Below are 14,396 nucleotides of genomic sequence, written 5' to 3'. Positions count from 1 at the left end.
CCCTTCCTCAGGCTCATAGTGGACAGGACGACATCCAGAGGGTTTGTCTCAGACTTTTATACGCTCTTAATTCAATCCACGTATAAAAATGTATCATTGGATACAATCTGGCGTGTGGATATCCCGGAGTTGGACCCCGAGTTTGACTGGGATGATGTTTGGGCAAATGTGGCATTATCTTCCCGCAACCCCAATCACCAGCAAATTAATTTTAATTATATTCATAGGACCTATCTTACACCTAGGAAGCTATTTGCTATGGGACTGATAACCGACTCTCGGTGCACTTTGTGCTCTCAAAAGGCCACTGGCACTTATATGCATATGTATTGGGATTGCCCACCAGTGACCCGCTTCTGGAGGTCAATAACGGACAAACTTTCAGATCTGTGTGGCTTAACTATCCCATTCACAGCTGTTACGCTACTCCTGAACGATATAACGACACTACCCGCGTCCGTACAACTGAAAAGGGTTGTCCTAGCGGGCGTCACAGCAGCGAAGAAGCTAATAGCAATGAGATGGAAGGAGCCTGAGAAGCTTACAATGATTAACTGGTCCCTAACTCTATTGGATGTGATTTATCTTGAGATATCCACGGCTCGGGTGATTGGGGTAGGGCAGGCTGGCATTGACCTGTGGTTCGCAGCAGCTGAGAAGGTAAAGACCGCCGTGTGCGGCTGAGCGGGGTTGGGGCGCTTGATCGGGGGGGTCCGGCGGTCTCTGGGGAGGGGGAGGAGGAAATGTCTTGTCTGTCTTGGTTTTTGTCTTGTCCTTCTTAACTTTGACTGGGGGGATTTTAGGGGGGGTTGATATTTAGCTATTCTGCGCTATATGTCAATTCACATGCCATCTCCCCAAGGGACTAATATTGGCAGACTGATTGACCTGTCAACCAACTTGGAGGAAGATTTTCTTTCTTCTTACACTTTACCTTCTGCGAGTTTGGCAGTCTTGAACATGTGTAAGGGACCTAGGCTATCTACAGTAAATCTGCGGCAACACTCTCGTAACAATCTTTTAAGTCACTCCACTTTGTAAAGGTGGGGAAAGGTTGGCATGTTTGAAGACCTTTTTGTTATTGAAGTAGCCATCTATATTTGATAGGTTGGACGCTGTTTCTTTTTCTTTTTGTCTTTATAATTTATTATTCTGTATTATTATTGTTTGTTATTCTCCTGTGAAGTTATGTTTTTTGTTACTGTGGTTATTGTGTTGTCTTGTTTCATGTAATTAATAATAAAACAATTTTATCAAAAAAAAAAAAAAAAAAAACACCGGGTGATGACAACCTGACTCTGACTGCATTTTTCCATCGCTTGGCCACATCCTCACAATTGGTGTCAGAAGTAAAAAAGGACTACAAGCTTCAGGGATGCCTCCCAAAAAGCAACAGCAACAACCAGAGCCTGCAGAGGAGGGTGCCACAGGGGGAGCCTTTGAGGATGGCTTTCAATCTGCAAGTGGCCCCACTGCAGGTCCGGAGGCCAGCTTCACCAGGTTGGCGCAGATGTTTGAAATGCATATGCAGTACCAGATGGAACGGGATAAAAGGGAGGAGAGAGAAGCAGAAATAAAAGAACAGGAGTTCAGTGCTATCAGCGACAAGGTCACCAAGCTTCAGTTGGACCTGGAGGCAACCAGGTCTGGCCCGCCAACGGGACGAGCCAGTGGGGTCCCAGGCGGAGAACCCAGGATGGTGAGGTTAGAGGAATCCGATGACGTGGAAAATGTTTTGACCACTTTCGAAAGACTGGCAGCAGTGTATGGCTGGCCACAACAAGAGAGGGCTGTCCGCCTCATTCCTTTGCTGACTGGTAAGGCCAGGAGTGCCTTTGTAGCTATGGACCCAGCTCATACCAAAGACTATGACATTTTGAAAGCAGCAGTATTGAGGAAGTATGAGATCAACAGAGACACTTATTACCAATGAGACACACCACCAGATGAGGCCCCCCATGAGCTCTACACCCGCCTCAAGGACTTGTTCTGTAGATGGGTGAGTTATGGCACCTCCACCAAAGAGGAGATCATGGAGAAGCTGGTCCTCGAGCAGTACATCAAGGTGTTGTATCCAGAGGTTAAGACCTGGGTGAGGGAGCGCAACCCAGAAACGGTGGCGGAGGCTGCAGAGCTTGTTGAAACATATGTGACGGCACATGGAGGTCCAAGGGGCCACCGCTATGCTGGCGCACTACACCAGGCCAGAGGTAAGTCTGAGGGTGTCGGGATGTGTGGTTCAGGAAGTTACTCTCCTAGGCAGCCCGGTTTCAACCAGCTCAGTTCGAGCCAGACTAGGCCAAAGCCATTTGTAAGAGGATATGCCAGGAATAGGTCAGAGATTGTATGTTACAACTGTGGTGAGGCAGGCCATCAGTCCAGTGTGTCCTGTTAGAAAGCCGGAAATAGCAAGTCTGTGCTATGTACCTAGGCCAGCTCTAGGCGCCTCCCCTAAGGACAGTTCTTAGTCACCAGTCATGTCCGTCATGTTGAATGGCAGGCCCCTGTCAGCCTTATTAGACACGGGTTGCACACAGTCTCTGGTACAGGCCAGGTATGTCCCCAGGGAGATGTGGAGTGAGGAGAGAGTTACAATTGTCTGTGTCCATGGACATGAGTCAAAAGTCCCCATCGCGGAGGTATATGTTGAGATAAACAACCAGGCATATATGTTGAAGGTTGGAGTGGCCCCACAACTGCCCTACCCTATTTTGCTGGGGACAGATCTGCCTATTTTGCTAGACCTCATTCATGAGAGTAAAGGGAGATTATGTGGGGTAGTTACTAGGTCCAAGGCGAGAGAGTACACTAATACACCATTCTCTGTGACACAACCACTGATTCAACCAGACACAGCAGACACAGAAATACCCACCACTATCAGGCCAGACTCCGATACACCAGCTACCAACGCGGACACAGTGCAGCTGATGCCATTTTTTGGGGTAGAGGTAGGTGGAGTGCCAGGAGTCACACAAGAGGAGAGATGTGAGAGACGCAGGGAGCAAGTCAGAGGAATTGGGTTGCAGTCAGCTGACCAGCCAGATCAGGATATGGAGTTTCCAGGGCTGTCGGTAAAGGAGGCTTTTTCTGGGGATCTTGCCAGACAACAGAGAGGGGACCCCACTCTAATAGACTGCTTCAAAGAGGCGGAGAAGGAATCCGGTTCTAGTCCCCTTAGCAAGCGGTTTCTGCTAGACAATGGGTTGCTTTATAAACAGAGTGAATATGACAGGCAGCTCATACTGCCAAAGGCATGCAGGGAGGAAGTGCTGAGGCTAGGCCATACTATTCCTTGGGCAGGTCACCTAGCTTTTGGGAAAACCTTCCGGAGGATTTCAAAAAGGTTTTTCTGACCAGGAATGTATAGCCAGGTCAAATATTACTGCAAGACATGTTCAGAGTGCCAGCTTACAGCAGGGAAAGCTACAGCCCCTGTACCTCTTATGCCACTCCCTGTGATAAGCACACCTTTTGAGCGGATAGGGGTGGATATTGTTGGTCCAGTAGAGAGGAGCCAGGCAGGCAACCGGTTTATCCTTGTCATTTGTGACTATGCCACCAGATATCCAGAGGCCTTTCAATTGAGAGAAGTGACAGCCAAGCAAGTAGCTACAGCTATGCTGCAGTTTTTTTCTAGGGTTGGGATCCCGAGGGAGGTACTTACAGACCAAGGGACCAATTTCATGAGTCGCACACTCACACAGGTCTATCAGCTGTTAGGTATCAAGAGAGTAAGAACCACTCCCTACCACCCTCAGACTGATGGCCTTGTTGAGTGTTTCAATCAAACCCTGAAAGGTATGCTGAAAAAGTTTGTTTCTGAGTCGGGAAGGACTGGGATAAATGGCTGCCGTTTCTGTTGTTTGCCTACCGTGAGGTTCCCCAGGCCTCAACTGGGTTTTCACCTTTCGAGCTGCTTTATGCCCACCAGGTCAGAGGTCCATTGGATGTGCTGCGAGAAACCTGGGAGGAGTTGGACAAGCCACAGAACATGAACATCATCTCTTTTGTCCTGAAAATGCGAGAGACGCTCATGAGGACCACCACAATGGCACGTGAAAACCTCCTGAAGTCCCAAGCCAAGCAGAAGGAGTGGTATGACCGGTCGGCAAGACAGCGGAGCTTAGAACCTGGGGAGGAAGTCTTGTTGCTTTTGCCAACATCTGAGCACAAACTGTTGGCAAGGTGGCAAGGCCCATACCGGGTCAAGCAAAGGATGGGGCCGGTAACGTATAAGATCCACATGCCAGAGGGGAAGCAGCCACTTCAGATTTTCCATATAAACATGCTCAAGAAATGGCACCCCCGCCCAGTCTCTAACACCTGTACCGCACTCTCTCTTCATCAGGGCATTGGAGGAAGAGGAGGAACCCATGGAGCAGTACCTACCCAGTCAGGAGGAGGGGAAGAAGGTGGACATGGACCACGTTTCAGCAGGAAGGAGAGAAGAGCTCCTTCGGATCTTGCCCCTCCATCTCTGCATGGAGACTCCAGGGCGCACAGAAATGGTGCACTACCACATCACTTTGAAGGAGGCTAAGCCCCTTCGTCAGCCAATCTTATAGGGTGCCAGAACGTCTGTTACCGGTGCTGAAGAAGGAGTTGGAAATTATGAGGGAACTGGGGGTGATTGAGCCCTCCTCCAGTGAGTGGAGCAGCCCAGTCATCTTGGTCCCAAAGAAGGATGGCACCCTGAGGTTTTGTTTGGACTTTCGGAAGATCAATGGGGTGAGTACATTTGATTTGTACCCCATGCCCAGGATCGATGATCTGGTGGAGAGGCTAGGAGGCGCCAGCTTCATTAGCACTCTTGATCTCTGCAAAGGGTACTGGCAGGTTCCCCTTAAAGCGGGAAGCAGAGAGATCACGGTTTTCCGAACCCCCTTTGGTCATTTCCAGTTCACGGTCCTTCCTTTTGGCCTCCATGGAGCGTCGGCGACATTCCAGAGAATGATGGACAAGGTCTTGTCGGGCACAGAGGCCTTTGCCACTGCTGGATGATATAGTGATCTACAGCAACAGCTGGGAGGAGCACCGGTTTCATCTCAAGGAGGTCTTGCAAAGAATCAGGAAAGCAGGCCTCACCATCCGCCCTGACAAGTGCTCACTGGCCAAGCAGGAGACCAGGTACCTGGGTTTTGTGTTGGGGAAGGGACTGATCCGGCCACAGTTGGGGAAGGTTGATGCTATCAAGTCCGCTCAGAGGCCCACGACCAAGACTCAGGTCAAGTCCTTCCTGGGTTTGTTTGGCTGGTACAGGCGTTTTATATCTGACTTCTCAACTGTTGCTGTGCCTCTCACGAACCTCACAAGGAAGAACGAGCCCAACAAAGTGCAGTGGACGGACGGATGTGAGGAAGCCTTCCAGGGTTTGAAGACCTCGTTGTGCGGTGAGCCCCTGCTTAAGAGTCCTGACTTTGAGCAGCCATTCACAGTCCAAACGGATGCATCAGATCTGGGTATTGGAGCCGCCTTGTTGCAAGGGAAACCAGGAAATCTCAAGCCCATTGCTTACATCAGCAGGAAGCTCAACTCTCACGAAGTCAGGTATTCCATTGTGGAAAAGGAGTGCCTTGCCATCAAGTGGGCACTGGACTCTCTCCGATACTACCTGTTGGGAAGGAGATTCAGCCTGGAGACTGACCATGGGGCACTGTCTTGGCTGGGGAACATGAGACACCAACTCCAGAATCACGAGATGGTTCCTTGCCGTGCAGCCTTTCGACTTCGAGGTACTGTATAGGAAAGGGAAAGAGAACTGTACAGAAGACTACCTCTCCAAAACACCACAGGTGTCTACTCCAGAAGGGGGGGGAAATGTCATGGGGCTATCCCATGCCCTATGAGTAGGGAATCGGGATGCACATGGGCCTTAATTGGTTTTACCTGTTCCCACATGTGGTCATGCGGCCAAACATTTAGTTTAGGCCTTTGGCCTAGTTTGTTTTGTTATGTTGTTTTGTAATACAGACACCTTTGTTTAAAGCATAACATGTTATGTAGAATTAAAGTGTACATACATTTGTTTATAAATACCGTTTGTCTGTGCTCCCACTTGGTTCCTTGTAGGATCTCTGGCTGCCCAACCAGAACTGGGAGAGGCCAAGGCCTTTTCTGGAGGGGAGATTTGGAAGGAACCAAGTGTGGTAGAGTACAGGGGGGGGGGGGATTTTCATAATGAGAAGGGAATAGGCTTATGAAGCGCCCTAAACACTGTTTAGTGTTTTGTGATGATAGATCATGATGGAGTGATGTATCCATGTTGTCCAGAGTTATTGGATGTGTAAAATGATGTCTGTATTGATTAATTGATTGTTTTGTTTTTAAGTTTGTCCCTGTAGGAGGAGCTTCCAGCATAAAGCCAGGGATGGAGGCTCCCCTCAGGGAGAATGAGAGACCGGCTTGGAAACGAGACACAGCCGTGCTAGAACTAGTTCCCTTAGCCAAGGGCCTAGTTGTTTATATTTGTTAATAGAAAGTTTAATCATTTTGTATTATTTTTGTATTTATGTTAAAATATGGTTTTTGCCTGTTTTTCCCCACTGGGGAGCAAAAGAACAAATAGAATAAAAAAACAACCACCGGGTGATGACAACCTGACTCTGACTGCATTTTTCCATCGCTTGGCCACATCCTCACAATGGTCATTGATTTTTGGACCAACACAAACACACACACCCTTTCTGTCTCTTTCTCCCGCTCTTATTCAGTTTGTTTTCATTTGATAATTTATTTGTTAATAGTTCTGTGACTTCTGCGAGTCATTTCATGTTGACTGATCTCCACCAGGGGGCTCTCTGTCACTTCTTATTGTTTCTCACATGTTACCTGGTGATAAATGTGTTCTGAATAGTTTTTATTCAACATTTATTATACGTTTATTTACATTTTGTAGATATTCTGTTATTCATTGATTTTTACTTTATTCTAGTTGAATACTATTTTAAAGCAATCAATTGTAAATAAAAGCCACACTTGTAAGCTATCAAATGTTTTTTATTTCATGTTTATATCTACTCCAGATCCTGAGAAAATGATTTCTTAGTAGGCATTAACAATTATTTAAAATTGTTCAAAAAACAGCATCGTTTAGACGGCCGGGTGGCACAGCGGACTAAGTGTCTGCCCACCACCGCAAGAGACACTGGTATCGAATCCGGCTGTCAGCGGTGCCTCCGGCTTGGCCGGCCATCATACTGGCACAATTGGCGGTGTCAGCGGGAGGGAAGCCGGTGGGTGGTAATCTGTTCGTTGTAAACAGCGACTCCTACAGGTCGGTCAGGGCGCCTGCACAGTGAGGGAGGGAAATGGTGAAGGTAGTGTGACCTCCCACGCGTTACACTTCACCAATGAGAGTCCTCGCTGTCAGGTGAAAAGAGGCTGCTGGCTGTCTCCTATGTATCGGAGGAAGCATGTGATAAGACTTCAGGGCTCCCTAGACAGTGGGGGGCACATGCGCGCAACAACCAGGAAGGGGAGGGGGGAATTGGCATAATGACTAAAATTGGGATGGGAGAAAAATACAGAAAAACAGGAGGAGAAAAAGTGGATAAAAAAAATAAAAACACCATAGTTTTTGGGGGTTTTAGTCCAGTCTTTTTAGGGCCTTTTTACTAGGCGGATTTAGGTGTCAATGGGCTAGACCGCTCTAAAATCATACTTATATTCACCACGGTATAACACAGGAACGTATGGATGGAAAAATGATCTATTTTTTTCCATCTTGACCGGAAGAAACTCAATGTCAAATGACTATAGTATTGAATCCATGGCTATAATATAGAATATAGATTTAGCTCTACAAACAAGGTGACTAACTCCTATCGTTTACAGCTTGGCAGTAGCTGCCACAGGATAAGGATAATAGCTGGCAGCCAATGAGTTAATCACAATATTTCACTTTTGTTAGAACATTTTAACTTCTCAGCCAAGCACACCTCCATAGGAGATCGGGAGCAGTCAAAACTGCTTGATGATTGACCAATGTCACCTGAGGCAGCAACAATTGTGAGTAGAGGATCAATAAAAGCAGCCGGGGTTTGGGGCGCCCCAGTGGCGAACCACATAGCGCGCTCAGCCACGACCCGGGTTCGATTCCCGAATCCGTCGTTATTTCCCGAATGTCTTCCCCCCACTCTGTCTCCCATTTCTCCTCTGTCTCTCCCTACTGGACTGCCCAGTAGTAATAAAGCGATAAAACGCAAAAAAAAAAAAAAAAAAAAAGCAGCCAGGGTTTGAGATAGGTCAATTGCCAACAGGCAAATTATGGACCAATATTGTTGGTTGACCACAACAGCTGTGGCATTGCTTCATATTGGCATGACATGTCATAAAAAGACATGAATGATAGGTATATACTACTGCCATTGCCCTTGACCAAGGTACTGGCATTAAGTGGAGTTGGTCCCCGGGCACTGTACTATGTGTGGCTGCCCACTGCTCCTAAATAGTTAGGATGTATCAAATGCAGAGGACAAAATTCCCCAAGGGGATTAATAAAGGAGTCAGACAAGAAGATGGGTACCAATTTCCTCTCTGTGCATTCAGTAGACAGCTATCCAGCTACAAGCTAGCCTAGCTTAGCACAAATAAATGGAAGTGGATACGGATCAGCTAGTCTAGCTGTTGGCCAAAAACACCTCTCCCGGAGTTTTAAGCTAGGCTAGTAGTCTGTATCCGCTTCCATTCATTTGTGCTAAGCTAGGCTAGCTTGCAGCCAGATAGCTTTCTACTGAACGCACAGAGGTGGTGAAGGGGTTTTTCTTCCAGCTCCGGTCCATAGCTAGGATCAAGGCCATTCTCTCCCCCTCAGACCTTGAAAGAGTCATTCACGCCTTCATATACTCCCGATTAGATTATTGCAACTCCCTGTAACTGGGGCTTAATAAGTCGACCATAGCCCGCCTACAGCTACCCCAAAACGCTGCTGCTAGACTGCTCACAGGTACTCAGAAGAGAGCTCACATCACCCCTGTTCTTGCCTCCCTTCACTGGCTCCCGGTGCGCTACAGGATAGATTTCAAGGTTCTCCTACTAGTTTATAAAGCCCTAAATGGTAAGGCCCCTGTTTACCTAGCAGACCTCCTCACCCCCAATTCATCTTGATGAATTGAAAATGGGGACCCTGATGTAAACAAGACGAAAGTATTTTTCTGGTCTGCATCCCCTTAATAATCGTTTGTATTGAGCCGTACTGTATTGTACCCATTCTGCAATCTGTTAATAACGTTTTCAATCAATCAATCAAATCAATCAATCATTCCCTATACCAATGTCAGGGCTCTCAGATCGGCTGATAAACATACCTATACATACCATTAGAAAAACATGTGTAAAACACAAATTTTCTGTGGTATTGTTATCAACTGCACCTGCACCTGCACTAGATAAGACTTCAGGCTATGGCCCCATTGTGTTTTCCAGCTAATACCTCAGCTGGAAGCTGGAAGAGGCATCTGTCTGCAAAATAATTCAGACGTAAGTATATATACAAATATATATATATATTTTTTAAACATTATTTCAGTGTTCAAACCTCTAACTATATTACAGTAGCACTCAGTGATTCTTCCTGTTTTGGAAGACAATTCAGAATGTTTCCTTTCAAAAGAGGCCAGACTCATGCATGTGCTATAAATGGTTCAATAATAGCTTTCAAATTACTTTGGGTATGCAATAGACAGGCGTTTTATGCAAAATGTGCAGGACTGTCAAGAGGCTAAGGTTCCAAACCGACCTATAGACACTAGAGTGTTTCATGAAATATGTTGTGAAATATTGCTTGAAGGTTAATATGCCATATCTACTCACCTTTTCAATATAATCTCTGTCCTCCACCTGTTGAGGTAAAGGAAATACAGTCAAGTATGGAAATACAAGCCAACAGAAACCAGAAGCAAGGGGAGGGGCTTGTGGAACGGCCACAGGGCCGAGACACGGGAAGAACAGAGAGAGATAATCCGTTTTAAGATCCTTTATTACTGCTGGGCAGCTCATCAACCAACCAAAACCACACACCAACGCGCACCAACTGATGGAACAACAGCCCCAAGCTGGAAACTGAGCTGTTAACAGTCAGACTATCTGAGAAATATGAACACATAAGCCCATTTAAATGGGCAACACCATGCAAGTGCTGCACTTCGTATCAAACTTGAATATATACCGTTAAAATAAAATTGATTCAATTTCACTTCATAAAATCTATTTATGATCTATATACAAATGGATTTATCATTGCTGATGCTGACTGATGAACCTTTGAGGCCTAACATTCTGCCTCACACATATCCATTCGACAACATGCGTCGTCACTGAAAGATAATCAAACGGTACTTTGGTTCAGCACCTCACACAGCAAAAAAACACTCCATCGTAAGATCAAGCTCAGTCCACACATAAACCAGTCAGCCCGACATTAAATTCCTCACTCTAGACACCCCTATGAAGTGAGCGCACTGCCATCCAGCCTCATTTGGGTAAGTGCACTCTAAACGGGTTTTTAATTAGCTTATCTGATCGTGAATGAGGCGTCAATTCAGACTATTAAAAAAACATTTGCATTATTGTTTTGGGTATTAAGACATCAGAGGCTGAAGCCAGTGTAAATGGCTGCATTTATATAGCGCTTTTATCCAAAGCGCTTTACAATTTGTTCCTCACATTTTACCCATTCACTCACACATTCACACACCGAATGCAAGGTGCCAACCTGCTCATCGGTAGCAATTAGGGTGTTAATTGTCTTGCTCAAGGACACTTCGACACGCTGCCCGGGAATCGAACCGGGAACCTCCGGATTACCAGACGACTGCTCTACCTCCCAAGCGACTATCGCCGCAGTGTAATGTGCTGGCAGCAGTTTGTTAGTAATGGTAGTACAAACCACTTTCTTTAAAAAGTCCCTCTATATTGTAAAACGTTTAGGAATTGGTTTGGAATTAACTGAGTGTGATTTTCCACAGTCTGCATCAAACATCTCAAAAACCAAAACACAGAGGCAACAGCTTCTAGGAAGGTCTCAAGAGCCTCCGAGCTCATGCTTTAAAATAGATACGGTTTATTAAAAACCTCAACTACCCCTCTGAAAAGAAGGAAAGAAATCAGAGAGAATGTGAAATGAGCTCAGACAGGATGAACCAGCCATGCTCTCCTGGAAGGGGGGTGTCGACCGACTCACATTAGAGAAGTCAGGGATCGTGACGTCGTCCAAGTCTCTGCGTAGGCTGCTGCCACTGTTCCTCAGGTAACTAGCCACTGAGCCGACGCCATCGTCCTACAACAGCCACCAGGGGGCGCAATGTGACAAGGAAATAAACGTCTGGGTCACAGACTATTTCTGAGTGGAGAGGGAGAGCGGTGGAAATAGTATCCGTCTATATGCCATAGCCTATCCTGCCACATCAAACCATGAATGAATCAATCTCCTAATTGCATATGGAATGTCCTACTGAGCCCCCTGAGAAAGACTTGTTACATTATCGTTTGTTATCATTCAACTGTAGGTAATACGTTCATGTCACCATTTTTAATGGATAAATGCAAAATCTATTCTGATAGTCAGGCAGGCTCCAGTGGTACGTTAACACACTTAAACATAATGTTGACAGCAGTGTACAACATACTGAACATTTGTGTCCCAACTGAAAAAATGAGCCACTAAATACCAAAGGGAGGAGGCCGATACCAGAGAATGTTTTCAGGCTTGACTTGTTGTTGGCCTGATTTGACCGTCATCCCATAATGCTTTTTTTCAATCATGACTAGAAAGCCTCAAAACCAAAGCCCTCTCAGATGATGCAGGCTTGTGACGGATGGCCCAAATACTGTGACTTAATGCAAATGAAGCATATTGGTACACTTAGAAGTAATAATAGATGAATTAGTTATAAATTATAATACACCATTATTGATAATAGTAATAATAGAAACCATGTGTGTGATTACATAAAGGCTACTATGATCTCCAGTTGTGAAAATGTCTTATTCTGACGTATCCAAGTTATCGTGTGTATATGTGATCGCTGGGTTAAGAGGTCGTAAACAGATACTCCAGAGATGTTGTGTCATGCCGAAGGCTCTGGGTTGGTGTCGTATAAGGTGACTGGGGGAAGGAGTCTCACCACTGGACTGGCACGGGCCGAACTGGCCCTGGATGAAGTTCTGGAGCTGGAACCACGATAACTACTGTACTCTAATGGCTGGGGAAAGAGGCAGAGCACACGTGAAGGTGTGCATACGTACACACACACGCACGGAGAGAGAGAGGGGAGGTCTTAAACAACAAGCCATTTCAAGTACTAGTACTAGAGCATGTCAATGCTCTAAGCGTGACTTAAAGAAATTACAGTCTGATAAAACAAATCCCATGCAGGGGTTAGAAGAGAACTCCGCACTAGTCACTCTTGAAACCTACGAGTAGGAACATGAAAATCACCTAAATTGGACATGCCACACGATAGCAACAATATATAAACATTACGCACCACAAACTACAAACACAGATCATTCTGTTATCCATGCCAGAGCCATTATCACACTGTTATGTGGTTATACAGCATTCTTAGTCCAGCTTGGATCTTATCAATCAGGGCCAATATTTTAAAAGGTTTCCCCAGACTAGGAATACTGATATGAGGTCAGTGTCCTTATCACCTTATTAAAGTAACAGACTGGAGCTGCCTCTAGATCAGTACTCCCACTTTGAGAGGCTGTGTGAATAATATGGCTCCAGGGCAGTTGATATGATGACGTTCAGCAAGGCTCAAGTGGGATGTTAAAACATGAGGAGGTTAGCAGACACCTTTCAGGAACACAAGAGAGACACTCTTTGTAATTCCTTCCCTTTCTTCCTCCAGTGTTAATAACTTTTCAGGAACACCTCATGCTGAATCAAGTACACACACACACACACACACACACACACACACACACACACACACACACACACACACACACACACACACACACACACACACACACACACACACACACACACACACACACACACACACACACACACACACACACACACACACACACACACACACACACACACACACACACACACACACACACACACACACACACACACACTTCCTGGAAATCTTACACGAGAGCTGGAGCCAGTGATGCGTCGAGATCCACTGTATAAACTGTCCTCGTATAATGAGCTCTGCAAGGTGAGAGATGTTTCACACACGCGTACAGTACCACACACACACACACAATTGTAAGAGCAGTATACTCAAGCATGGGCAGCAGCCAGTGGGATTACAGAGCTATTTCATTGGCAGCACAGGCCTGAATACATGCTTTCTAGCATGAGGTGACAAGTGTGACCCTGCCTTTCAGTGTGTCATAAGTAACCTTGGTTCCATTCATGAGTGAAATGTGAGGTTGTGTGCAAACAGTGACGACGGCTGTGCGCCTGAAGATCAAACGGTTAGAGCTCATTATGCACAGATAACTGAACAAGATATTAGAAGCTCTCGTGATGACAAACATGGGTCACCTCATGTGCCATTTTCTACACATCTTCAACAAAGCTGACACGAGATGTGTCGTCCCTAGATACACATGAATGTGTTAAAAGATGACAGCTTTTTTTTTTTTTTTTTAAATAGCCCATGAAATTAAATGTTTCCTTTTTCATCTAGCTACCTACTGTCCCTGGATGTATTGTACATATATATATACCCGATATATATGTAAAAAAGAATGACAAACAATGTCTTGTGATTCCATTCTTTCTATTCCTGGAAAATAGACAGCCATTCCTGGAATACATAAATATTCGGTCCGATCCATCGATGTGAAAGGCGCACTTCACCAAAAAACAATGGTGATTTATTTTGCACATAATTTCACATAATTTCATGGAGCTGTAATTAACACAACACAATGATTCAGTGTCTCAGAGGACATCACCGTTGGCCATATTCTAACTAATTTACTCTCAATAACCGTCAAACTAAATGAATGTGTGCAAAACTGTTTAGAGTTTTTGGATATGTGTGAGATAAATCAGCATTGTTTTTTGGTGAAGTGCGCCTTTAACACATTGACTGTAGGCTTGGGCGGTATGACGGTATTACGGTATTTCGAGATCCCGCCGGTATGATTCTCAATACTGTGACGTCACAGACTGCTATTACACTGACACGGAGTTGATTGTAGTGCACTGCACAGCACGCGCCAGCAGAGGGTTACGTGGCTACCGTTCTGGGACTGGGAGGTAACGTTAGTAGTACCTGGATGGTGCAGGGTTACGTAGCTACCGTTCTGGGACTGGGAGCTAACGTTAGTAGTACCTGGATGGTGCGGGGTAACTGGCTACCGTTCTGGGACTGGGAGCTAACGTTAGTAGTACCTGGATGGTGCGGGCTAACTAG

General features: G+C 45.7%; 1 protein-coding gene across 1 annotated transcript in view; it reads right to left on the bottom strand.

Moving 5' to 3' along the window:
* lrrfip1a (leucine rich repeat (in FLII) interacting protein 1a) overlaps positions 1–14,396 on the bottom strand; it is a 216,017-nt gene that overhangs the window by 31,621 nt on the left and 170,000 nt on the right. Inside the window, 4 exon segments of the mRNA XM_084311573.1 lie at positions 9,814–9,840; positions 11,143–11,148; positions 11,150–11,278; positions 13,115–13,177. Of these exon segments, the coding sequence (XP_084167699.1) occupies positions 9,814–9,840; positions 11,143–11,148; positions 11,150–11,278; positions 13,115–13,177 (225 nt within the window).

Source organism: Notolepis coatsorum, assembly GCF_963971535.1.
Source record: "Notolepis coatsorum genome assembly, chromosome: 3".
Classification (NCBI taxonomy): Eukaryota; Metazoa; Chordata; class Actinopteri; order Aulopiformes; family Paralepididae; genus Notolepis; species Notolepis coatsorum.
Note: the sequence above shows the minus strand (reverse complement) of the source record. Positions and strands in the feature narration are given on the sequence as shown.